Source organism: Vulpes lagopus, chromosome 2, assembly GCF_018345385.1.
Source record: "Vulpes lagopus strain Blue_001 chromosome 2, ASM1834538v1, whole genome shotgun sequence".
Lineage (NCBI taxonomy): Eukaryota > Metazoa > Chordata > Mammalia > Carnivora > Canidae > Vulpes > Vulpes lagopus.
In genome coordinates this window covers 74,504,319-74,531,553 of record NC_054825.1, presented here as the reverse complement: position 1 = coordinate 74,531,553, position 27,235 = coordinate 74,504,319, and the positions used below count along the sequence as shown (strand labels likewise).

The window sequence follows — 27,235 nt, the reverse complement described above, 5'->3', positions numbered from 1 at the left end:
TTCCTAATCCTCAGTATTTGTTTTATAAGAAAAAGAATGATAGGTGGTACTTAGATCATCAGGCAGTGTGAGATTTAGTCTAATACATAGCAGTGCAGAGCATATAACTAGGGTCAGATTCTGTGTCCTAGTGCCAGAGTTTTCTCATAACTAACCTATAACCCCTCATCACTATATGCTAGGTACTATGGGAATGCAAAAATAAGATTTGTAGCAAAAAATTCTGCCTAACAAAAGCTCAATATAAGGGAGGCTATTATTAAGAAAATCCAAGGAGAGGTACCTGGCTAGTATCAGGGTCATGAGATCAGCTGAGCACAGTTTACTTGAGATTCTTCCTCTCCCTCTGCCCCTCTCCACAATGCTCTCTTTCTCTCTCAAACAGATGAATAAATCTTTTAAAAACACGGAAAGAAAAGAAGAAAATCCTATGAACCTGTACAAGGGATTACCTGAAGAAATTGACAGCACACATTTGTGGATGTTTAATTTTTTAATGTTTCAAATCACTTGTAGATTCAACTCTGTCAAAATAAATATGGTATAGAAAATGTTGAATTTTATTTTTATTTAAATAAACTCTTCTTCAGGGCACCTAGGTGGCTCAGTTAGTGAAGCATCTGCCTTCTGCTCAGGTCATGATCCTGGGGTCCTGGGATGGAGCCCTGCATCAGGCTCCCTGCTCAGCAGGGAGTTTGCTTCTCCTTCTCCCTCCCCCTGTTAATGCTCTCTCCTCTCATTCTGTCTCTCAAATAAATTAATTCTTTAAAAAAATAAAGTCTTCTTCATGACTGTCTTATTTGACCTCTCTGGAACATTTTTCTTTAGTTTATATTTTTCCTTTTTTTTTTTTTTTTTTAAGATTTTATTTATTTTTGAGAGTGAGAGAGATAGCCAGAGAGAGCTGAAGCAGAGGGGAGAGGGAATAGCAGGCTCCCTACTGAGCAGGGAGCCTGACATGGCTCTCGATTCCAGGACACTGGGGTCATGACCTGAACGGAAGGCAGATGCTTAACTGACTGAGCCACCCAGGCATGCCTTGTTTGTTTTTCTTAATGATATGTTCCAGGAGCTCTTCACAGGTTAAGATAATCAGCTAAAATCTGTAATAAGAGTTGCAGATTTTTCTCCCTAATTTGTTACTTGATTTTGATCTTGTTTAGTGGTAACCATTACAAATATATTTCTTATTCTTATATAGATTTAACAGTCTTCTTTATGATTTCTGTGTCTCCATCGTTCTTTGCTGGGATTAATACAACCTGCCTAATCTTTCTACTTCTTGTATTATTTATCCCTTTCATTCTTTATGCTGTCACAAGTCTACATTGCAAATCTCATTGTTTCATTTTCCTGATCAGAATTCCTTGACAGTTCCGTGTAACCTTTGGGATGAAACCAAAACTCCTTAAGTTATAAAACCGTTCTTTATTTGGCCTCTGCTAACATCTCCAATTTCCTTCCCTGCATATAGTCAAACCAGACCGTTTGCAAGTTCCTGAACTTACCAAGAGCAGCTACCCTTTGGATGTTTGGGTTGTTTTTACTTTTTGGCTAATTTTGAATAACGCTTCTGTGAACATTTGTATATGGGTTTGGGTTTTTGGGGGTTTTGTTTTGTTTTGTTTTGTTTTTTGGTGGACATATGTTTTCATTTCCTATGGGTATATACCTAGGAAGGGAATTGCTGAGTCATTAAGTAACTCCATGTTTAACATTTTCAGGAACTGTAACACTGTTTTCCACAGAGGCTGCACCATTTTCCAGTCCCAATTTGCCATAATGAATAAGGGCTCCAGTTTCTCTACATCCTCACCAACACTTATTATTATTCACTTTCTTTTGGTTTTGGTTTTTTGGTTATTGCCATCCTAGTGGGTGTGGGGTGGTATCTCATTATGGTTTGCGTTTGCCTTTTTTTAATGATGAATGATATTGAACATCTTTTCATGGGCTTATTGGCCATTTGTATGTCTTTGGAGAATTGCCTATTCAAATCTTTTGCCTGTTTTTCAATTGGACTATCTGTCTATTTTTTAAAAGATTTTATTTGTTTATTTGAGAGAGAGTGTGAGCATGAGTGGAGAGAGAGGCTGAGGGAGGAAGAAGGAGAAAATTTCAAGTGGATTCTGTGCTGACATCTGAGGCTGTCACGGGGCTTGATCCCATGACCCTGAGATCACAACCTTAGCTGAAATTGAGTCAGTTGCCCAACCCACTGAGTCACCCAGGCACCCCTATCTTTTTATTTTTGAGTTGTAAGAATTTATATATTCTGAGTACAAGTTCCTTATCAGATATATGATTTGCAGATTTTTTCCCATTCTGTCAGTTGTCTTTTCACTTTCTTTGTTTTTCTTTTCACTTTCTTGATGTTGTCTCTTGAACCCCAAAAGGTTTAAAAATTTTGATGAAGTGCAATTTATATATATTTTTTCTTTTGTTTCTTATATTTTTGGTGTTATATCCAAGAAGGCTTTGCCTAACCCAAGATCATGAAGATTTACTCCTGTGTTTTCTTCTGAAAGCTTTATAGTCCTAGCTCTTAGCTCTTACATTTATGTCTGTGACCCATTCTTAGCTAATGTTTTGCGTATGACATAAGGAAGGAGTCCAACTTCATTCTTCTGCATGTGGATATCCAGTTGTTGGGAAAAACTTCTTTCCTCATTAGATGATCTTGATACTCCTTTTTCTTTCTTTATTTTTTTTTCAGAGAGGGAATGGGGACAGGCAGAGCAAGAGAGAGAGAATCTCAAGCAGGCCTCTGCCCAGTGCAGAGCCTGATGTGAGCCCCAGTCTCACAACCCCATGATCATGACCTGAGCCAAAATCAAGAATCAGACACTTAACTGACTAAGCCACCAGGTGCCCCAAATGGTCTTGGTGTTCTTGTTAAAAATCAACTGACCACCATAATGTATGCATTTAACTTTGAGACTTTTCTTTTCTCTTGATCTATATGTGTATCCTAATGCCATATCCTTGATTACTGTAGATTTGTTGCAACTTTTGAAATCTAGAAGTTAGAGTCTCCCATCTTGGTTCTTCTTTTTAAAGATTGTTTTGACCATTCTGGTCCCTATGCAATTCCATCTGAATTTTAGGATCATCTTGGTAATTTCTGCAAAATAACCAGCTAGGATTGTGTTACAGATTGTGCTCTGAATTTGTTGATCAATTGAATGAATAATGCCATCTCTGATCCATGGACATAGAATATCTTTTATTTGTATCTTCTTTAATTTCTTTCAACAGTGTTTCATAGTTTTCAGAATACAAGTTTTGCACTTAAAAAAAATGAGATGTTATTTTTTAAGCTATTTTAGGTTTATAGAAAAATTGTACAGAAAGTACAGAGTGTCCCCATATACTTCCTCCTCCCCAGCCCTGTATACAGTTCTCCCTATTAACATCTTGCATCAATGTGGTTCATTTGTTGTAATTGATATACCAATATTGATACGTTATTAACCCATGTTCATAATTTACATTAGGGTTTTATAGTTCTATCGGTTTTTCATGTGTCCATCATTACAGTGTCACGTAAAATAGTTTCAGTGCCCTAAAACTTTCTTCTGTTCCACCTGTTCCTTTATCCTTTCCTCGAATCCCTGGCAACCACCGATCTTTATATTGTCTTTAGAGTTCTACCTTCTCCAGAAGTCCTATAGTTGGAAATAAACAGTAAGCAAGCTTTTCAGACTAGCTTTTCTTAGTAATATGCATTCAAGGTTTCTTTGTGTCTTTTTGTGGCTTGATAGCTCATTTATTTTTAGTACTGAATGATATTTCATTGTGTAGATGTTTATTTATGGGAGAACATCTTGGTTGCTTCCAATTTTGGCAATTATGAATAAAGTTGCTATAAACACTTGTGTACAGGGCTTTATGTGGACATAAGTTTTCAACTCATGTAGCTGGATTTTATTGTAAAACTAAGTTTAGCTTTGTGAGAAAGTGCCAAACTCTATTCCAAGGTGGCTGTACCATTTTGCATTCATTCATACCTCCACATCCTTGTCAACATTTGGTGTTGTCAATATTTTAGATTTTAACATTCTAATAGTTGTGTGGTGGTATCTCCTTGTTTTAATTTGTAATTTCTTGATAACATATGATATTGAGTATCTTTTATATGCTTATTTGCCTTCTGTATATCTTCTTTGGTGTCTGTCCATACTTCTTTTTCAAAACTTTATTCTGAAGTACTTGATTCTTTTTGGTGCTACTGTAAATAGAAATGTTTTCCTAATTTCCTTTTCAGATTATTCATTTCAAGTGTATCAAATACAATTGATTTTTATATATTGATTTCCTATTGTACTTCTTCGGTGAACTATTTGCCCTAATAGTTTTTATAGATTCTTAGGATTTTCTATATATAAGATAATGTTATCTGCAAATAGAGATCTTTTCCCACCTGGATGGTTTGTTTCTTCTTTAATTTATGCTTTATTTCTTTTTTTTTCCTAATTGCTCTGGCTGGAAATTCCGGTACAGTTTTGAATAGAAGTGGCAAGAATGGACATTCTTATCTTGTTCCTGATCTTAGGAGAGAAACATTCAGTCTTTCATCATTAAGTATAATGTTTGTGTGGCATTTTTGTAGATATCCTTTATCAGGCTGAACAAGTTGAAGAAGCCTTTTAAGTATGTAGATGCTTGAACCCTATCATTAAAGGTTCTGATTTAGTGGATCTGGGGTAGTGACCAAATGTCTTTTTTTTTTTTTTTTTAAGATTTTATATATTTGTTTTTCTATTTATTTTTATTTATTTTTATTTGTTTGTTTAGAGAGAATACGAGTAAGCAGCGAGGCAGAGGGAGAGAATGAGAGAGAGAGAATCTCAAGCAGACTCCACACTGAGTGTGGAGCCAGATGTGGGTCTCCATCTCAGGATCCTGAGATCATGACCTGAGCTGAAATCAAGAATCAGATGCTTAACTGAATAAACCAGGTGCCCTGGGACCAGATATCTTGAGTTGTAAAAAGGCACATAAGAAAATACAAGATAGGGGCTCCTGGGTGGCTCAGTTAGTTAAGCATCTGCCTTTGGCTCAGGTCACGATCCCAGAGTCCTGGGGTCATGCCTCCCTGCTCAGCAGGAAGCCCAATACTCCTCCCTCTGCTGCTCCTCATGCTTGTGCTCTCTCTCTCTCTCTCTCTCTCTCTCTGCCAAATAAATAAATAAATAAATAAATAAAATAAAAAATAATAGAAAAGATACATAAGTGATTCTGTCCATAGCCAGGATTGAGAATATCTGCCTTATTTTGGTTGAAGTACTTCATGCTTCACTCTTTTCAAACCTGTATTATCACTCTCACTCTTTCCCCTCAGCTGAGAACCTTGAACTTTACATCATCAGCTCCTCACTCTAATTGTTTTTAGTGATAAATAGTAGAAAATGGGCTATATTACATAGGTTAATTTTCATATACTAGGTTTGATTAACATGATATTCAGATTTATTTCACCTATAAGGAATATAAGCTATCTGATGACCCTAACTTATGGCTAATTTCCTTTCTCATCATAACAGAGTAGTACTCAGAACATAATTATTGATAATCCATGTAAATTATTTTTTACCCTCTTTTCTCAATCTTTTTTTTGAAATAAATTATACAGTCTTTTTTTTTAATTATACATAGTCTTAATAGTGACATTGTCCCTGTGTTCTGTCAAAACGTAAGAAATAATTCATTTGACCCATATAATGAATAATAGTTATTTTGCTTCTTTAGGACACCATGTAAAATTGAACCTAGTATAAACCATATTCTAAGCACTAGAAAGCCTGGAAAGGAAGAAGGAGATCTCCTGCAAAGAGTTCAGAGCCATCAGCAAGAGTCTCAGGAGAAGAAAGAGAAGATGATGTATTGTAAGGAGAAGATTTATGCAGGAGTGGGGGAGTTCTCCTTTGAAGAGATCCGGGCTGAAGTTTTCCGGAAGAAATTAAAAGCGCGAAGGGAAGGTAATGTGTATTGATCTAGTTCATAGCAAAATTTCTTGGGAATTGTAATCTTCATCACTACCCATTATTTTCTCAAGCATTCCCTCCATTTCAGTGAAGGAGCTCTGATCATGGTCACCAGAAATCTCCTTTTTGCCAAATCTAGTGGCTATTTATCAGTCTGGATCTTTTTTGACGTCTTGGCTTCATTTGACATCATTGATGAAATACTTGTTTGTGAAATGCTTCTCTTGGCTTTTTCCTTGGTGTGTATTCCCTCTCAGTCTCCTTCAATGCTATTTTCATCAAAGACCTCTTCCTGAGGCCCAGGATAGAGTCCTGGAATATTCCAATTATCTTTTCTTTCTACAACTATCAGTAGGTAATGGATTAAATACTGTTTACAAGCTGAGAACTCTCAAATTTGTATCTCTATTTCTGACATTTCACCTGAATTCCAGGCTAATATTCAGTTACCTGTATCTATTGGCTATTCCAATAGATGTTTTATTTTATTTTTTTTTTTTTTAATTTTATTTTTTATTTATTTATGATAGGCACACAGTGAGAGAGAGAGAGAGAGGCAGAGACACAGGCAGAGGGAGAAGCAGGCTCCATGCACCGGGAGCCCGACGTGGGATTCGATCCCGAGTCTCCAGGATCGCGCCCTGGGCCAAAGGCAGGCGCTAAACCACTGCGCCACCCAGGGATCCCCCCAATAGATGTTTTAAACTCAACATAGCCAGAACAGATTCACTGATTTCTGCCAAAAGCTACACCCTAACACATACACATACCACAGGCCTCCCCATTTCAGTAAAAGGGAACACCATGCACCCAGTTGGTTTAAGCCAAAAAAAAAAAAACGATGAAATCATCTATGATCTCTCTTTCTGTACCATTCCCCTACATCTAATGAATAAGCCTATCAACTGTACTACCAAAAAAATTCCCAAATCTTTCATTTATCACCATTCTTATTATTAATCCAAACCGCCATCCTTTAGGTAGACTACTACAGTTAGACTTTCTGCTTTCAGTCTGGCCTTATCAGTCCATTTTACTGATAGCAGATGATCTTTTTTTTTTTAGCAGATGATCTTTATAAAAAGTCCAAGTCCTATCATTACTTTACTTAAAATTCTTCAATGTTTTCTCATTGTCTTACCATGCAGTACAAACTCTTATCCATACATGACTTGGCTCCTGCCTACTTCTCCAACCTCATCTTTTACTTTTCTCCCTCTTACTATTCTATAATCATGCTAGCCTTCTCTGGAATCCTTTAACACAGTGATCTTATTCCTGCATTAAGGCCTTTGCACCAACTTTGGCCTAGAATCTTTCCCCAGATCTTTTTTTTTTTTTTTTTAAGATTTTATTTATTTGTTTTATTTATTTATTTATTTATTTATTTATTTATTTATTTATTTATTTATTTATTTATTTAAAGACACAGAGAGAGAGGCAGAGACCTAGGCAGAGGGAGAAGCAGGCTCCCTACAGGAAGCCCAATGTGGGACTCAATCCCGGGATTCCAGGAACACGCCCTGAGCCGAAGGCAGACGCTCAACCGCTGAGCCACCCACGTGTCCTATTTCCCCAGATCTTTATATGACTGGCTTCTTGTCATTCAGTTTACAGCTTTATGAACCTCACTCTCTTAAAATGATCTTCCCTGCTTACTGGTCTTTAGTAGCTCCTGACCTCCATCCTACTCAGTCACACCTTCTTATATCACCTATTTTATTTTATTTTATTTTTAACAGTGATTTTCTTTTTTTTTTTTTTTTGAAGATTTTATTTATTTTTTCATGAGAGACCCAGAAAGAGAAAGAGGTGGAGACACAGGCAGAGGGAGGAGCAGGCTCCATGCAGGGACCCTGACGTGGGACTCGATCCTAGGTCTTCAGGATCTTGCCCTGGACTGAAGGTGGCACTAAACCACTGGGCCACCGGGGCTGCCCTGATTTTCTTATTAATTTGTGTTTGTGTGTGTGTGTATGTGTGTGTCCCAAATTGAATGTTAGTGTCACGTGACCAAGGACTTTGTATTATGCACCACTGAAACGTAAATGTTTTGAATTGTGCGTAGAACATCATAGATATTCTGGTTCTTATTGACTAAGTAAATAAAAGAATAGAGACCTAGAGCTCAAGCAGAGGACTTTGCTTTGTTTATATTATTCTCATCTGTAATATTAGCATGTTTGTTGAGGCCATGGGCTGCAAAGACAGTTTTTGACAGAATAAATTGCTATGAGGAGTAATGCATCAGCCAACCTTACCATTTCTAGCTGAGCTACTGACCAGTGCAGAGAAGAGAGCAGAAATGCAGAAACAGATTGAAGAGATGGAGAAGAAGCTAAAAGAAATTCAAACTACTCAGCGAGAAAGAATGGGTGATAAGGTAATTTCTCCTCTTTTTAAATTTTTTTAATTTAAAAATTAAATTTAAATTTAATTTAAAATTAAAAGAAAAAATGTTTTAAAGAGAGATTTTATTTATTTATTCATGAGAGACACAGAGAGGCAGAGACACGGGCAGAGGGAGAAGCAGGCTCTCTGCAGGGAGCCCGATGTGGGACTCCATCCCAGAACCCCAGGATCACGCCCTAAGCACATGCCACCCAGGCGCCCCTCTCCTTTTTTTAAAAGATGTATTTATTTATTTTAGAGAGAGCATGCACAAGCAAGGAGAGGGGCAGAGGGTGAAGGAGAAGAGAAACAAGAGCCCATATAGGGCTCAATCTCACAACCCTGAGACCATGACCTGAGCTAAAACCAAGAGTCAGACGTTTAACCAACTGCACCAGCCAGGAGCCCCTATTTCTCTTTTTTTAATACAGGAAACTACACTTACTGAAACAAATTTAAACAATATAAAAGCATAGAGGATAAAAGTCCTCCAAAACGCCGTTCAGATTTCTGGTAGTTTCATAGCTATTAGCAACAAAGTCCAACAGGAAAGTAACTTAACAGGTGACCTTGTTGTGCCCAAGATTGCGAATTTGAGAAACCACCAAGGAGCCTACACCGATGCAAACACACGAGGGCTTATTTACAAGCTCGAACTTGGGTCCAAGTATACCCGACACAACAGAGCAGGGACTTGACCCTGAAACTAAGAGGGGTAGCAGCTTTATAGGGACCAGTGGCCAATGGGATATGCAGAAAGTTGCACAGTCATGTCGGGTCCACACGCAGGTGGCCAATTGAATTACATTTTACTCTAAAGTATCCTTTTGAACTGACCTATCACTGAGCCGATTTCCGATTAGGGTGTGCCCTGAGGCTTGACTAGGGCGGGGCAGGGCCCTAAGCAATAAGCAGGTTGGCACAAGGCGGGTGCAGCACAAAATGGAGTCAGTCCTGCTCTGCTTGTCCATGGGTAGGGGATTTTTGTTAAATTTCCTGGGTCCCACAACCTCAATTGGAACTTGTCTCACTAGAAGTGATATAATTTATTGACTTCTTAGTTAGGCTCTAAGCTATTGTTTTGTAACTTCTGGATTTCAGCTTTTTATTCTAGTCATGTTCCATTGAAATGGGGTTACCCAAAGAAATTGGTATATGCTTGGCACTGCTCCATTGAATACAACAGAAACTAGTAATGTAAATTATTGAATAGATATTTTATATGGTTTTATGTGATTAGTGAGTATCTAGGGGAAGAGTATGATAAATGTAATTTTAAAACTAAAGCTTGAAAATAGAATTTTCTAGACATAAGAGACACATCGATTTTGTTTATTTAATGCAAATAGCAAGAAGAGAAGATGCCTACAAAGGAGACAGCTGAACTACAAATTGCCTCGGAGTCTCAGGAAATACCAGGAATGGCCCTATCCAGTTCTGTTCTTCCAGTAAACTCTTGTGCCAGGTAGGACCACAGTGGTAGAAGAGATGCTGCTTATAGAAGGGCATTTAGAACCAACCTTTGACTCTAGTGATTTGAAGTCTTTTATTAATATCAAGACAATGTTTGCAAGTCTCTGTCACAACACAAGCTCTGATGCTGATGAGGGAAGACTTTTTTCCGTTTAAAAAATACATGTTTCTTATAGAAACAATCAAATAAAATTTTTATTTTTTTTTTATTTTTATTTTTTCAAATATAATTTTTAAATTAAAAAAAAAATTTTTTTTTAAGTAAGCTCCACACCCAACATGGAGCCAACACGGGGCTTGAACTCATGACCCTGAGATCAAGACCTGAGCTGAGGGATCCCTGGGTGGCGCAGCGGTTTGGCGCCTGCCTTTGACCCAGGGCGCGATCCTGGAGACCCGGGATCGAATCCTACGTCAGGCTCCCGGTGCATGGAGCCTGCTTCTCCCTCTGCCTGTGTCTCTGCCTCTCTCTCTCTGTGACTATCATAAATAAATAAAAAAATAAATAAAAAAAGACCTGAGCTGAGATCAAGAGTTGGTTGGATGCTTAACTGACTGAGCCACCCAGGCATCCTTCAAACGTAATTTTTTATTATTTATTTTTATTTTAATTTTTTTTAAAGATTTCATTTATTTATTCATGAGAAACACAGAGAGAGAGAGAGAGGCAGAGACACAGGCAGAGGGAGAAAGAAGCAGGCTCCATGCAGGGAACCCGATGTGGGACTCAATCCCAGGACTTCAGGATCATGTCCTGGGCCGAAGGCAGGCGCCAAACCACTGAGCCACCCAGGGATCCCAAATATAATTTTTTAAAGAGAAAATCACCCATGTCTACAACCAAGAGATTATTGCTATTAACATAAGTATATCCTTATGTGTACTATTTTTTGTCTTATTTGATAAAAATGAGAGTTTACCATCTTGTAATCTGCTTATACTGTTAATATTATAACATCTATTATCAAGTATACTTCTATAACAATTTTAATGACTGAAATTCTATTTTCTTAAAGAATTTGGATCAACAGTACTAGAATATTTTCTTTTCTTTTTTTTTTTTTTTTTGGTTAAAGATTTTATTTATTTATTTACTTACTTGCTTATTTATGAGATAGCAAGAGGGAGCACAAGCAGTGGGGAGAGGGAGAAACAGGCTCTAGATTCAGGGCTTGTTCCCAGGACCCTGAGATCATGACCTGAGCCAAAGGCAGACACTTAACCAACTGAGCTACTCAGGCACCCCTGTACTAGATAGAGTATTTTCTTCTTCTTCTTCTTTTATTTTTTTTTTAAAGATTTTACTTATTTATTCATGAGAGACACAGAGAGAGAGAGGCAGAGACACAGGCAGAGGGAGAAGCAGGCTTCATGCAGGCAGCCCAATGCGGGACTCGATCCCAGGACTCCAGGATCATGCCCTGGGCCGAAGGCAGGGGCGCCAAACCGCTGAGCCACCCAGGCATCCCTGAGTATTTTCTTTATCTTAGAGTGAAGATTATATTTAATGTAAAAACATCTTGGACTTTTAAGAAATAATTCTTTTTGTGGGTACTTAGGACATATTTTAAAATAACTTTCTTTCTAGGGAGACTTCACTTGCAGAAAACATTTGGCAAGAACAACCTCATTCTAAAGGTGAGCTGTATTTGGCAATGTCATGAAAAACTTACCAAACAAACACATTATATAATATGTGGTAAATACTTTTCTTAATTAATGTAAAGGTAGTTACAAGAAGACAAAGGAGAACTAAGATAATACTGTGTCTTTGAATCATGGAATTCAGTTATAAGCATATGATTTGAGATAGAGACATTTAAAAGAGTGTTTTTGGTTTTTGTAAGATTTCTCAGTGCTTTAAAATGTTTAATTTAAATGAAAATTTAAATTTATATTAACTAGCAAATATTATCTTCCACCTTAGTGGTATATACCGAGCTAAACCTATTACTAGTACCCAGTAACTAAAAAAATGTTTTTTTGGAAAAAAATGTTTAAAACTAAAGCTATGTATACTCACATTTATTCTCTCTTCACTTAAAAATATGTTAAAAGTGCTAAAAACATGAATATCTACCTATTAATAGTTTAAAATAAATTAAATAGAATCTGATTAAACCTCTAACTCTAACCACCATTTATAGAAAGTACAAAGCCTGGAGGAACAAGTTAAACAACACAGGAGGATGTAACTGGCAAAAATTCCAGCATTATGGGGCAAACAACCCAGTTTCTTCAATAGAAAACTAAAACAACAAACCCTATAGAATCTAAATGGTTTAGGAGGTATTTCAACCAGTCACAGTATATGAATCTGTATTCCCAATTCAAACTTGCTAAATAATTTTGGTAAAAGGTGAATCTTGTAATTGATATATGATATTCAGAAATTATTAATCCTATAGGTATGGTTATGTTTTGAAGATTATGCTTTTTTGAAAGATTCTCTCTTTTATAAATACATACTGAAATATTTACAAATGAAATGATGTGTCTTAGATTTGCTTTAAAATAATTCGAAGTTGGGTTGGGTTTGAAAGTAGTGATAGTGGTGGGGAATAAAGATGAAACACAATCATCATGTTTAGATAACTGATATTAAATGATCTCTACTTTTATATCTTTGAAATTGTTCATTATAAAAAACCGGTTACCTTTCTGCTTCCAAACAGTACAAAATACTAAATGATGATATCTTAAAGAATAGGCATTTACTCTTAAAAGCATAAATCCGTTCTCTTTTTTTATAGGTCCCAGTATGCCTTTCTACATTTTTGATGAGTTTCTTCTTTCAGAAAAAGAAAATACCAGGTTTGAAGTTTTGTTTTGATACAAAAGTCTTCTATTACTGTAAATGAGGATGCATTAAGGGTTACTATTATCTATGTGAACAGAAAAATAAATTGTTAAATGGGATATGTTTTTTTGCAGTCCTCCTGCAGCTCCCCCACAGGTCTTAGCCCAACGAAGACCCTTTGCAATTCTCAAAACTTCAGAAAGCATCAACTCCAATGAGGATGTATCTCCAGATGTTTGTGTAAGAAACAGTATTCCTAAGTTAATATAAGCAGACTGGTGAATTGTTTCATTCAATTCTCACAAAGTTAGGGTTAAACTAAAATCACTAGCTTAAAAATTTAAACACTTGAAAAGATGCTTAATGTTATTAGTCAGAGCATGGAAAGATACTACATCACGTACACTGTGATAGCTATAATCAAAGAAAATAACAAGTGTTGATGAGAATGTAGAGAAATGAGGACCCTCATACAATGCTGGTAGGAATATAAAATTGTGCAGCCACTTTGGAAAACAGCTTGGTAGTTCCTCAAAATGTTCAACATTGAGTTACCATTTATCTCTGACCTAGCAATTATCTCCAAGGTATATATCCAAGATAATTAAAAACATGTTTAAATTTAAAAAATTATACATGAATGTTCATAGCAACATTATTTATAATAGCTAAAATATACTAGCAAATATGCTATAATTTCACTTGTTATAAAACCTTATTTATTTATATATTTATGTATTTACTTATTAAGTAGGCTCCATACCCAACATGGAGCTTGAACTCAAGACCCCAAGACCAAGAGTCGTGCTCCACCAACTGAGCCAGCCAGATGGCTCTAAAACCCTTTTTAAGTGTATGCACTTAAGTGTGGGCATATAACCTACCAGGTAATATGTGTATGGTAACAACAGTTGCCTCTGGGGAGTAGTAATTGGAGTAGAGATGGGGGTCAAGTATGGGTGGGAGACTTTTTCACAAATAGCCTTTTCAACTAGTTGACTTTTTAAGCCATGTACATGTATTGCTTTGAATGACAAAGGGGGCCACCTGGGTGGCTTATTTGGTTAAGCATCTGACTGACTCTTAGTTTCGGCTGAGGTCATGATCTCAGGGTCCTGGGGTCCAGCCCTGTGTCAGGCTACACACCCATTGGGGAGTCTGCTTGAGATTTTCCCTCTCCCTCTGCACTTCCCCTGCTCGCACACTCCCTCACTCACTCACTCTAAATCAATCAATCAATCAATCTTTGAAAGGCAAAGGAATATTTTAAATATTTTCCTTTTTTTTAACTTTATACTTTGTATTCCATATTTTCTACTGTGACCATGAATTATCTTTAAGAAATAAAATAAAAATTCAACATGTGGCATAGAAGAAGACTTAAAAGCTAGGAGGATAGCAGATTATCAGACCATTTTTCTAGGCTAAAGCCAGAAGAAAAATAGTATTATTCCTCTCTTAGATGAAATTGGATGGGGGAAAAAACATTATCCAATATTTTTCCTTTGTGTGGAGAATCCTCACAGTGTTTTGTTTTTTTATAACATACAGTCTGCTGTTTTCTTGATACAAAACCTTTTTCCGGGACACCTGGGTGGCTCAGTGGTTGGGCGTCTGCCTTCCACCCAGAGCGTGATCCGCAGTCCTGGGATCTCTCTGTGTTTCTCATGAATAAATAAATAAAAGCTAAAAAAACTTTTCCCCAGATTTTACCATGTGCTTTTTTATTTTTATATTATCTTTTCTAGAGATTTCTAGATTTCTAGAGATTCTAATACCCTGTGTTGAAAATCACTTATCTGATGTCTGTCTCTCTAAGTAAAAAAGATAGTCCCTCCATGTGCTCACTGAAATATTTCAGCTAAACTTTATGGGGTTTTTATTTCAGGATGAATTTACAGGAATTGAGCCCTTGAGTGAGGATGCTATTATCACAGGTTTCAGGAATGTAACTATATGTCCTAACCCAGAAGACACCTGTGACTTCGCTAGAGCAGCTCGTTTTGTATCCACTCCTTTTCATGAGATAATGTCCTTGAAGGATCTCCCTTCTGATCCTGAGAGACTGCTGCAGGGGGAGGATCTAGATGTGAAGATCTCTGAGGACCAGCAGACTGCTTATGGCACCATCTACAATCCAGCTCTCAGCATCAAGAAACTCAGGTGATTGATTGTAGGTTGCATAAACCAGATTGAGTGATCTCGTATTCTGTGCGTGCTTGTCAGTTAGAGTGATCATTTATCAAGCTCTCACTAACTGCCAGATACTGTGTTAAGTGCTTTACATGACAGTAGGACTCCCCCTGATAAAGTGGTGGTGGGCTTTGGTAATTGATTTGAATATGAGGGTTAGAATAAGTAAATTTTGATGGTTCTGAGACTGAAAGCCCCAGGAGGATTCTGATGTCTTTGAGAAAACTTGGCAAAGTATACCTACCGAATGAAGAGACAGGAAGCATTTTGTTTTTCCTTTAATATTAAGTTCTAAATAATGGGAGAATAGCTTGACACTAACTTTAGATAGGCAACTGGAAATGTACTTTTTAAAAAGTATCTTCTAGGGGCACCTGGGTAGCTCAGTTGGTTAAGCGTCGGACTCTTGATTGCGACTCAGGTCATGATCTCAGGGTTGTGAGATTAAGCCCTGCGTTGGGCTCTGTGCTTAGTGTAGAGTCCACCTGAGATTCTCTCTCTCCCTTTGCCCCTCTCCCTGTTCTTGCTGTCTCTCTCTCTCAAATAAATAAATAAGTAAGTAAGTAAATAAATAATTTTTTTTAAAAAAGTATCTTTTAATGGAGAGGTGGAAATGAATAAAGAATGGTATGAAGGGGGGGTGCCTGGGTGGCTCAGTGGTTGAGCGTCTGCCTTTGGCTCAGGTTGTGATCCTAGTCTGGGGATCAAGTCCCACATTGGGCTCCCCACAGGGAGCCTGCTTCTCCCTCTGCCTGCGTCTCTGCGTCTCTCTGTGTGTCTCTCATGAATTTAAAAAAAAAAAAAATGAAATGAAAAAAAAATGGTATGGAGGAATGGCATAGAGAGTCAAAGACTAAGCCTTATGATCTATCTATCTATCTATCTATATTTATTTATTTATTTATTTAAGACTTATTTATTCATGAGAGACACAGAGAGAGAGGCAGAGACACAGGCAGAGGGAGAAGCAGACTCCCTGCAGGGAGCCCAATGTGGAACTTGATCCCAAGACCCCGGGAACATGACCTGAGCCAAAGGCAGACGCTTAACCACTGAGCTACCCAGGTGCCCTGATCTATCTATATTTAAAAGTTAGCTATTTTAAACAAACAGTTTTGGTTTTAGTAATATTCTTTAATTTGCCAATTTGTGCTTTTAAAACTACATTTTCAAATTGTTGTCCAACAAACTTTCTATCACATTTGCTAGCATGTATTCACCTTGAGTGATTTGGGTTTCCCTTTTTTTTTTTTTTGAAAAAAATTTGTTTTTAAGATTGTATTCATCCATTTGACAGAGCAAGAGAGCACAAGCAGGGGGAGCGGCAGGGAGAGGGAGAAGCAGACTTCCCGCTGGGCAGGGAGCCTGATGCAGGGTTTGGTCCCTGAACCCCTGGATCATGACCTGAGCAGAAGGCAGATGCTTAACCAACTGAGCCATCCAGGCGTCCCAATCTTTTCTTAATAAAAAAAAGTCTATAGAAGAGATAAACAAGAAACAAGTATCTTAGTGTTTCTCAGTAGTTTAGAATAGACGTAGATTAGGCATTTGCTGTAGATTAGATAAATAAAGCATAATTTAGAAAATCTAATGCTGAGCATTGCTTATCAACCAGGGTAGATAAAGTCATCTAAATTCTGATTATGAATCTGTATTTCAGGAAAATAATGGACTTTGAAAATTAGACTAATAAATATTAAATAAAATAACAAAGGTAAGGTCATATCTATTCTCCCTATGAGGACTGACTCATTTGTGGTTCTTTCAGCCCAATTATTGAAGACAGCCGTGAAGCCACACACTCCTCAGGGTTCTCTGGGTCTTCTGCCTCAGTTACAAGTTCCTCCTCCATCAAATGTCTTCAAATTCCTGAAAAACTGGAGCTTACTAATGAAACTTCAGGTAACTTCCTGCATACCACTTGTAAGCAAACCTCTACCATGTCTAGTGAACACTTACTTATCTCAGCAAACTGAGCTAGATGTTTTTCTCTGTAGAAAAGTTGCCATAAATTGTGAAATTTCTAGAATGAATCAGTATTAAGCGAACACATAAAGACCTGAGTTAGATGAGTGGTGTTAGGTTAGCTCTATTGATTGTGCAAATACTGTGTTTTTTCCTCTCCTTTTTATAACACCCATATTAGGGTTTGTGGGTAATGGGTTTTGTTTTTCGACCTTTTCCCCACCAGCAGACAACCCTACTCAGTCACCTTGGTGTCCACAGTATCGCAGACAACTACTAAACTCTCTCTTGGAGCTGAGGGCCTCTGCAGAGTTTTTTATAGAAGATAAACCAATGCCTAATTTGGAAATAGAAAAGGAGATTGAATTGAGTAAGTATCAATTGAACACACGGTGTTTTTTTATAGGACAGTATACAAGTTAAGTGATTATTTGTACTTGAGCTTAATTCTTGAGCACAGTAAATATTTTTAGATTATAAGAAACAGCATTATAGGGTCACCTGGCTGGCTCAGTCAGTAGAGCATGTGACTCTTGATCTCAGGGTTGTAAGTTTGAGCCGCACATTAGGAGTAGAGTTTACTTAATTAAAACAAAAAACAAACTCAGTATAAAAAAAAGGAAGAAAAGTATATTCTCAGTATAAGAAAAGGAAGAAAGAAACAGCATTATAAAAAAAAAAAAAGAAAGAAACAGCATTATAGAGATTGACACAGTAAGTTCATGTCCCAGTAACAATATGGATTCTGTCTTCCCCTCTTTAACTTTTAACAAATGATTTTGAAAAGTATTGTAACTGGCTGCTGATTGGCAAATATAAAGTACTATTAGCCCTTAAACCAGGAAGTAAAAGCTAAGGAGCTATACATACTCAGTGATTTTTATTTTATTTATTTATTTTTATTTATTTATTTTTTCATACTCAGTGATTTTTAAATGGAATCAAACCTTCTTAACAGGTAATGAAGATTATTGCATTAAACAATACCTAATATGTGAAGATTACAAGTTATTCTGGGTGACACCAAGAAACTCTGCAGAGTTAACCATAATAAAGGTGGGACTGATTCTTTGTCATTTCAATTACCTTGTAAAAAAAATAATGTGGGTTGAAGCCGTAACTGTGGCCTGTGGTACCGCCAAATCCTATGAATAGTCCATAAGTTTCCTGATGGAAAAGTCGGTAAGACCTCAAAAAATCACTCAGCATATGTGTCAGGATCAGATATCAAAAATGAGAGGCAATTGTGTAAATCTCCTCTTTTTTCCAAACTAAATATTCTATCCATTCAGTCTTTTTTGAGGAAATATCCTGAAATTTTCTGGCCTACTCCAATCTGGACAAATTATATTCTGGGCTTGACATTGACACACACACACACAGTATGACTTTGACATTAACATTCACCATTATCCTAGAGAATCACATTACCTCTTTTTTATATTGGATGCCCTGTAATATTGGCTCCCATTTTTATTTCTTTTTCTTTTTTTTTTTTTTTTAAGATTTTATTTATTTATTCATAAGAGACAAGAGAGGCAGAGACACAGGCAGAGGGAGAAGCAGGCTCCATGCCCAAAGCCCGACGCGGGACTCGAGCCCAGGATGAGGCCCTGGGCTGAAGGTGGCACTAAACAGCTGAGCCACCCAGGCTGCCCCATTTTTATTTCTTTTTTGGTTTAAGCCTCCTGAGAAAGCACGCATGGAACATAAATTTGAAAACTTTCATGTCAGAAAATTTTTTATCCCTCATCTTTACTTGATTGGTAGTTTGGCTGGAATCTAGAATTCTAGATTCAAAAACTTTTCTTCCTTAGAATTTTTTTTTTTAAAGATTTTATTTATTTATTCACAAGAAACACACAGAGAGAGAGGCAGAGGGAGAAGCAGGCTCCATGCAGGGAGCCCAATGTGGGACTCTCCTGGGTCTCCAGGATCACGCCCTGGGCCTAAGGCGGTGCTAAACCGCTGAGCCATCTGGGCTGCCCTCAGAATTTTCTTCTTTATGACATTCTGCTCTTCATTTCAAAGATGAAATGTTCTTTATTTCTCTGAGTATATTTATGATGTTTTAAATATTTTTCTCCTTGCATATCTGTTTCCTTTTGTCTGTTTTGAACTGTTTTCTTCAAGTCTTTGACACTCTATTCATATTTAAGTGTGGGACTCTGAAAGCTAATTGAAAGCTCTGTGTATATAGGACCTTGACAGCTGTTGGGCCTCACTGTAAGAAGATCTTGCTTGGCCATTCAATAAAATGCTTCAATCCTTGAGGTCTTTTTCTTTGACCTAATCAGATCCTTCAGAGAAAACTTCTAATATCCTGCCTGGAGCTTGTAATCCTGGCTACTAGCTTCTGAAAGCTGAATGGGAAAATTAGTCTGGAGAGTGTATGGGCTGACAGGTACATCTTAGCATTTAATTCCCCCTGCCCTCTTAACAGTGTCTAGTGACCTCTAGCCCAGAGCTCTCCTGTGTTACGCTCTCTAGGGGTAAACTTTTGGTCTTCTAGAATGCAGGAGAGGCAGTTATTAGGCTGGGCTTTAGGAGTAGCAGGGGAATGTGTGTTTAACTTCCTCATTAATAGAGTTCAACCACACCTGTGTTCGCTCCATCTCTACCCTTACTTCTCTAGGTATTTGGTGCCATCAGTTTTATACTGTGGGGAGATGATCCTGTAGCATAAATTTGGTTGCTCTCAGCTTTCTCCACTGCTAGAATCAGCTTTCCTCGAGTCTAAGTGGATTGTTAACTCTTACTGTCCTCTTTTCAGCTTCTGGAATTTGTTGCTGCTGTGTTTTTTATTAGAAAATTATGACTTTTAAAACATTCCTTTACTATTTCTGTTGCGGTATCACAAAGGCTAGAGGGAATGTTTTTAATCTACCAACCATAACCAGAGATTCTAATAGCTCTTATTTTTTAAAATTTCTTACAGGTATCATCTGAACCTGTCCCATGGGACTTTTATATCAACTTCAAGTTAAAAGAACGTTTAAAGGAGGAATATGATCATTTGTGCAGCTGTTACCAATACCAAGATGGCTGTATTGTTTGGCACCAATATATAAACTGCTTCACACTTCAGGTTTGAATAATATGAAGGCATATCATTTAAAGTCCTTAAGTAGAGATTTGTGCTCCATTTAGCAAAGGAAGTTAGTGCAAAATTCCTGTTAATCTTCTAGAAATAGACCAATTAAATTATAAACTAAAAGCATTGATCATTTTCCTTTCCCAAGTTGTTTTGATCAAAAACTTTTAACTTATTATGTCAATTGTCTTTATCTTTTTTTTAAAAGATTTATTTATTTACATAATCTCTACACATGATATGGGGCTCAAACTCATGACCCTGAGACCAAGAGTCACACACTCTACTGACTGAGCCAGCTGGGCATCCCTATTATGTCAATTTCAAACATAGACAAAAACCAGAATTATCCAATGACCTGCTCATTTAACTATGATCATTATCAGCTCATGGCCACTCTTATTTTAAATTCCTGGTGTGATAATTCCAATATTCTTTCTATGTTTGGTTTTGATACTTGATCTGTGTCTTCCAAATTATGTTTTTTGCCTTTTAGTGTGTCATATAATTTTTCTTTACTTTTTTATTTTTTTAAGATTTGTCTATTTCAGAGAGAGCACACCAAGGAGAGGGAGGAACAGAGGGGGAGGAAGTAGAACAGACTCCATGCTGAGCAGAGTCCAACTCAGGGCTTGATCCTAAGACCCTGAGATCATGACCCCAGCCAAAGCCAAGAGTTGGTCGCTCAACTGACTGAGCTACCCAGGAACCCCTGGAATGTTCTTAAGAAAGTTTTGTTGAGGGAGGTGGGTGGGGGGATGGGGTAACTGGGTGACAGGCACTAAGGAGGGCACTTGATGAGATGAGTGCTAGGTGTTACACTATATATTGGCAAATTGAATTTAAATATTTTTTTTTAGAAAAGGTTTGTTGCATATTTTGATGGTAATATAAAATCTCTAAAATGGTTGGAATGAGGGTATTTTGAAACTGCCATTTATAGAGCACCTATTATGGGCCTAGCTAATCCTTGAAGTTCTTCATCCATTATTTCATTAAATCCTTATAGTCTTATAGGAGAGCAATGTTGTTAGAAATGGGACAAAGACCCAACCTATGAAAGAGCCCACATCCTGGTAAAGAACAACGAGGAGTACAAAGCAGCAGATGGCAAGGTACTGAGTGTAAGTACAGTCACCCCAACTTAAGAAATAGTGAATTTTCTGTCCTTTTGTTTCCAGGATCTTCTTCAACACGGTGAACTTATTACCCATGAAATAATAGTGTTGGTTATTTATAACCTTTTGACAATAGTGGAGAAATTACACAGAGCAGAAATAGTCCATGGTGACTTGAGTCCAAGAAGTCTGATTCTTAGAAACGGGTTGGTCCTTTTCATTCTCTTATAATTCTGTCAACTTTCTCTTAAAATATGAATAGTGTCCATTTCCTTTTGCCTCTTGTTAAATATCATATTGAGGAACACTGTATGTTAAAGTATTTGCTATATAAAAGTCAGTAATCAAGGGGAATAGTTTAAAAGAATTTTAAAAAATACGTTGAGGAAATAGAAAAAAAACTAACCACTCTGAGTATTGTGATGATTCCTGGCAAGAAGAGATATAAAATATGAATATTTGGAGGAATGTGAAGTAGATTGTGTAGTCTTTCTTTGAGTGGGGCTAGTGCAGATTTAGTGAGGTTGCTAGCAATATGGAGGCACTCCTCAGTTTAAAAACTGAAGTCAGGCCAAATTGAAGTAATTGCTGAGAGAAGTGGCTAACCCAGAGAGCAAATGCACACTATGCCAAGGAAAGTGGCTTAGTGTTCAAATTAAACTCAGTTTAGCTGTCAGATTCAAGGGGTGAACACAGGAGCAGGAAATGCATAGTTTTATGATGGCCACAAATGTTATATTTTGTGCTAAGGAAAAATGGGAGCAATTGTAAATTTTAAAGAAAATATATCATTCTGTGCTGTGTGTATGTGATGGGATTAGTCAAAACCTATATTTAAAATCATGGCATCGGGATCCCTGGGTGGCACAGCGGTTTGGCGCCTGCCTTTGGCCCAGGGCGCGATCCTGGAGATCCGGGATCGAATCCCACGTCGGGCTCCCGGTGCATGGAGCCTGCTTCTCCCTCTGCCTATGTCTCTGCCTCTCTCTCTCACTGTGTTCCTATCATAAATAAATAAAAATTTAAAAAAAATAAAAAATAAAAAAAAAAATAAAAAAAAATAAAATCATGGCATCTATCACTGATACTAATCAAGGATTTGAGGGAACTGAGGAAAGCAGAGACAAAAGGAAAACAAAAATAATTCATTCTTTTCTCTCACATAAAGTTATATGTTTGTTTTTTAAATTTTTTTATTATTTTTTTAATTTTTTAAAAGATTTATGTATTTATTTATTCATGATAGACACAGGGGGGGGGGCGGGGGGTGCAGACATAGGCAGAGGGAGAAGCAGGCTTCATGCAGGGAGCCTGACATGGGACTCGATCTTGGGTCTCCCAGATCACGCCCTGGGCTGAAGTCGGCACCAAACTGCTGAGCCACCTGGGCTGTTCTTTGTTTTTTGTTTTTTAATTTAAATTCAGTTAGTTAACATTGTATTATTGATTTCAGAGGTAGAGGTCAGTGATTCACTGATCTTATATAATACCCAGTGCTCATTACATCACCTGCCCTCCATTATATGTCTCTTTGGAGAGTAGCTTTATCATATGGAATAGATAAACCCAAGGAAAATATAATTTTTTAAAAAATTTATTATAGTCACACACACAGAGAGAGAGAGAGGCAGAGACACAGGCAGAGTGAGAAGCAGGCTCCATGCACCGGGAGCCCGACGTGGGACTCCATCCCGGGTCTCCAGGATCGCGCCCTAGGCCAAAGGCAGGCGCCAAACCGCTGCGCCACCCAGGGATCCCGGAAAATATAATTAATAGTGAATTAGTATTACTAGGTTTTCTTTTGTTTGTTTTGGGGAGGTTAGTAAATAACAGTTGGAATTATAACTAAGAGTAAGAGAGAATATGGTGTTAGTTTAATAAAAACAGAATAGTGTACAGTATAGGTGGCAGCTTTCTCAAAAACAAGCGTATGTTGTTTCAGTTAAACTCTGAGAAAGAAAAAAAAAAAAACTCTGAGAAAGAGGAATCTGAATGACACTTGGAAAGCCTAATCTATAGTAGTGAACAGGAAAGGCTATGACTGTAAAAGCTTAAATTTCTTCCATAATTCTCATCAGTGTGTAAATCATTGCTACTGTATTAATGTGTCTAGGCTTAGACTCTACTTCCAGTACTTATTTTCTATAAAAAATATAATATGATAAATGTTCTGTGGTGGCTATACATAATGGTTTCGATTGTGTCACTAGACTAATCTCAACATTCCCCACTTAGGTGGACACTGCCACTGCTCTTACAGGTGCATTTTCATAGCTGACCACTGGAGGGAGCTGTTGGCATAGCTAAGACACACCTGCAGTCTTTTTTTGTTGTTGTTTTTTCTTTCTTTCTTTCTTTCTTTTTTTTTAAAGAACGGCTCTGCAGCTTCTTTCATGGCCTATTTTTATTATCTCTTTCTCTTAAACCTGGGCTTAGAATCTACGATCTCTATGATTATAATAAGAACGATCAAGCTTTGAAGATAGTGGACTTTTCCTACAGTGTCGACCTTAGGGCGCAGCTAGATGTTTTTATCCTCAGCGGCTTTCGGACTGTACAAATCCTGGAAGGACAAAAGATCCTGGCCAACTGTTCTTCTCCCTACCAGGTAAGTGTAAAACCAGCATGAGCAAATATGGAGAGGGTTTCTTAATCTCTCTCTCTCTATGGATAAGCCTCGAAAGCTGGTATTTACTGATAATTGTCTCCCCTGGAATAGATGACCTAGTTTTCAAATATCACCAAGTCAAGCAAAATGTACTACCATTTTTCGTCACAACATTGAAGACTATACACATACACGTGCGGACACGTGGCTAACTCAGTAACCTAAGTGTCAGGGCCATTTCTATCACTAATCTGTGTGGTCTTTTATAAGTAATTTTCTGTAATCTTTGCAAAATAAGGATAACAATCTGCTCTGTGTATATCAGACTTGTGAGGATTAAATGAAATACTGTATATAAAAAATATTACAAGTGTAAAGTGCTTTATGTGGTAGCATTATATACAAAATCCCTTCTGACTCATCTCTGGACATTTGGCATTTGCTGATTGAATATGTAGCATGAACTTGAACTAGCCATGTGGACCATGTAGATCACAGGTAGAGTCCATGTACATTCAGTAGGTCTACAAATTTGAATTTGACAGGTCAGATATTTTTGTTCTTCAGGATAATTTTGTTCACATCTTTAGGTGATGTGAACCTAATCTTTTAGGTTCTTAAGGGTACTTCCGAGAGTTAGTTTTATTGATCACTTCTTTAGGGAGCTTCTCCTTTTACGTTCTTTTGTTCTTAAGGATACTTCTGAGAGTTAGTTCTATTGATCACTACTTTAGGGAGCTTCTCCTTTTATGTAAGGGTAGGGAACAGTCTATTAAAATGTATGTTAAAATAAACTTAGATAATCTAACAACTTTCAACTTTCTACATAAATAAATTGCCATGATAGTAACAGAGGTTTATTTTAGCTGATGGTGCTTTTTGTGATTTCAGGTAGATCTGTTTGGTATAGCAGATTTAGCACATTTACTGTTGTTCAAGGAACATCTACAGGTCTTCTGGGATGGGTCCCTCTGGAGACTTAGCCAAAATCTTTCTGAGTAAGTATTGGTGATTCCAGGGTCTTTGCCTGTCCAAATAATTTTCTTTTTCTCTTGAGTGCCCTCTACTTGGGCAGCCTTAGTTTTCTTAGTCCAGATGCCATGATTCCATTGATTTCAATGGTTTTCATCAGAGCATCAATGGAGCAGCTAGTGCAGAACAAAGGAATTGCTAATTAAAAATAAGAATTAAACTACTCAGACTCCAGGACAACATTCTGTACCTAGATGTGTCATATTGACTGTAACTATAGTATGGAAGCCTCTCATCCTAGAAGTGTTAATAGGACCATTTGTACAAATAATTTTATAATCAATTGATAGTAGTCTTTTTTTTTTTAATATTTTATTTATTTATTCATGAGAGAGAGAGAGGCAGAGACACAGGCAGAGGGAGAAGCAGGCTCCATGCAGGGAGCCTGACGTGGGACTCGATCCTGGGACTCGATGCCCTGGGCCAAAGGCAGGCGCTAAACCACGGAGCCACTCAGGGATCCTAATTGATAGTAGTCTTATACCTCTCTTTAATAGCTATTGTTATCAAAGTTAATAAGCATCTCTTGAAGAAAATTAAAATTTCAAAATTATATACTAATTTTAGGCTATTTATTTAATGAATGGATAGAACCAAAGCAGAGAACTGAATCTCCTTGGAGAAGTAAATGCTGTCTTAATAAGGCTGCTTGGTCTCAGAACCTTAGAATTCCCTCAAGCCTACTCATAAAACTTATTAAATATCCCATGTGCCACTTTAGCTTATCATAGCTAGAATAAGCTTACCACTCTATCACTTACCAGTATATTCTTTGGCTTGAAGAAAAAAAAACACTGTTGAGAATTTAACACCCTTTCTCTATTCCCCCTACTTCTAACAAATGAATTCTATTTTTTCTTTATTTAATTCAGAGTTTGGCCAGTCTTATTTTTCTCTAAAACATACTTTAAAAATAGGCTTTAGAAAAAAAAAAAAAAAATAGGCTTTAGGGACGCCTGGGTGGCTCAGTGGTCAAGCATCTGCCTTCGGCTCAGGTCATGATTCCGGAGTCCCGGGATCAAGTTTCGCATCGGGCTCCCTGCATGGAACCTGCTTCTCCCTCTGCCTGTGTCTCTGCCTCTCTCTCTCTCTCTGTATCTCTCATGAATAGATAAATAAAATTTTTTAAAAAAATAAAAAATACGCTTGAAATATAATGTAAGACCTATAGGATAAATTCAGGTATCTCCAGGTGGTTATGGTCCTAGGTGGGTCTAACACAAACAGAAACAGGTAAGGTCACTGGGGTTCCCTAACAACCCTGCCTTAAACAATAATAGAAGCTTCTCTGGTTAAAAAAAAAAAATTTTAAGTTAAACATTGTAGACTTAAGCAGTAGTTACTTCAGTCAAGCTTAGGATCCTTGGAGTATTGTGAAGATGATAAAATTCTGGACAGGAGGAAAATAACTGCACTCTAATGACCTAGACATTAGGAAAGTTAGAGGAGGGGAAGAAAATTCACTTTTCTTCTTTTTGTAGAGCAGTGCTGCATCTTAGCACACAGCGGAAATTTATAGATTCAGATCAGAGATTGTCTCTTTCCATGCATTGTATTAATGGCTTTTCCCACTCCAGAGGTCTCTCTCTGTCTCTCTCTCTCTCTCTCTCTTTTTTTTTTTTTTTTTTTTTTGTTGTTGTTGTTGTTATTGTTCTACCCTGGCTTTGAAAGCACTACTTGAATGAACTTTAACCTTAGAGTTCTAGGTATTACTTTAAATCATTTAGTGCATAAATGTATCCCCAATTTAAATACAGAATTCTTTTTTATGTTTAATTTTGATGGAAATGGTTTTATATATTTTTAGGCTAAAAGATGGTGAATTGTGGAATAAACTCTTTGTGCGGATTCTGAATGCCAGTGATGAGTCCACAGTGTCTGTTCTGAGGGAACTTGGAACAGCAATGAGTGGGGTGTTTGACACCACATTCCAAAATCACCTGAACAAAGCTTTATGGAAGGTAGGGAAGTTAATCAGTCCTGGGGCTTTGCTCTTCCAGCAGGAAGGGCAAACAGATCTCTCACAGATTCCTACCTAAAACTGATGGTTGTATTGTGGAGCACTGGACCTCTGTGTGCTATAATTTAATTCAGGACATGTTTAGATACAGTACCAATACATTTCTACTTTTTACTAAAGGAATATTTCTAGGTAACTGGCATTTTCTACATAGCACTGTGTCTTTTCTTGGCCTTATCTAACTAACAAGAACTGTTTTATTCTCAGTGGACTCTATATGAATGGGTACCTTGTTGTCTTTTAATACATTTATCTCCACTTTTTCCTGTACATTTTTCTTTTGTAATTTTTGACATGTACCCTTATGATCATTATGTATTTTTAAGTAATAAAATAGTATTTGTTAAATTTGTGCTTCTAACATCTCATCTACTTTTTGTCAACTAAGATAATAAACGGCCTGATTTCACAGACAGGAGCTGTTTTACCGTGGAATTATATATTTACTAGGCATCGAACTGCCATGATAGAATCATAACAAGTCAAAATAGCCAACCATTCCTCACCTTCCACTTAAGTGGCCTGGATTTAAAAGTAGATAAAATGATTTTTAC

General features: G+C 37.2%; 1 protein-coding gene across 3 annotated transcripts in view; it reads left to right on the top strand.

Annotated features, from left to right (window-relative positions):
* The window catches only part of BUB1B (BUB1 mitotic checkpoint serine/threonine kinase B), a 48,484-nt gene extending 21,455 nt beyond the window's left edge, over positions 1 to 27,029 (top strand). For 2 of the 3 annotated variants that reach the window (XM_041744463.1, XM_041744464.1), the window contains 15 exons: positions 5,752 to 5,981; positions 8,258 to 8,370; positions 9,728 to 9,843; positions 11,440 to 11,489; positions 12,605 to 12,665; positions 12,786 to 12,891; positions 14,540 to 14,814; positions 16,613 to 16,746; positions 17,036 to 17,179; positions 17,768 to 17,865; positions 19,748 to 19,897; positions 21,085 to 21,227; positions 23,458 to 23,629; positions 24,521 to 24,627; positions 26,469 to 27,029. In XM_041744463.1, the coding sequence (XP_041600397.1) occupies positions 5,752 to 5,981; positions 8,258 to 8,370; positions 9,728 to 9,843; positions 11,440 to 11,489; positions 12,605 to 12,665; positions 12,786 to 12,891; positions 14,540 to 14,814; positions 16,613 to 16,746; positions 17,036 to 17,179; positions 17,768 to 17,865; positions 19,748 to 19,897; positions 21,085 to 21,227; positions 23,458 to 23,629; positions 24,521 to 24,627; positions 26,469 to 26,700 (2,131 nt within the window). In that variant the 3' untranslated portion in view covers positions 26,701 to 27,029. The remainder of the gene's footprint in view (positions 1 to 5,751; positions 5,982 to 8,257; positions 8,371 to 9,727; positions 9,844 to 11,439; positions 11,490 to 12,604; positions 12,666 to 12,785; positions 12,892 to 14,539; positions 14,815 to 16,612; positions 16,747 to 17,035; positions 17,180 to 17,767; positions 17,866 to 19,747; positions 19,898 to 21,084; positions 21,228 to 23,457; positions 23,630 to 24,520; positions 24,628 to 26,468) is intronic. The other variant, XM_041744465.1, reaches the window with a different exon arrangement.
* Positions 27,030 to 27,235: the final 206 nt, after the last annotated feature.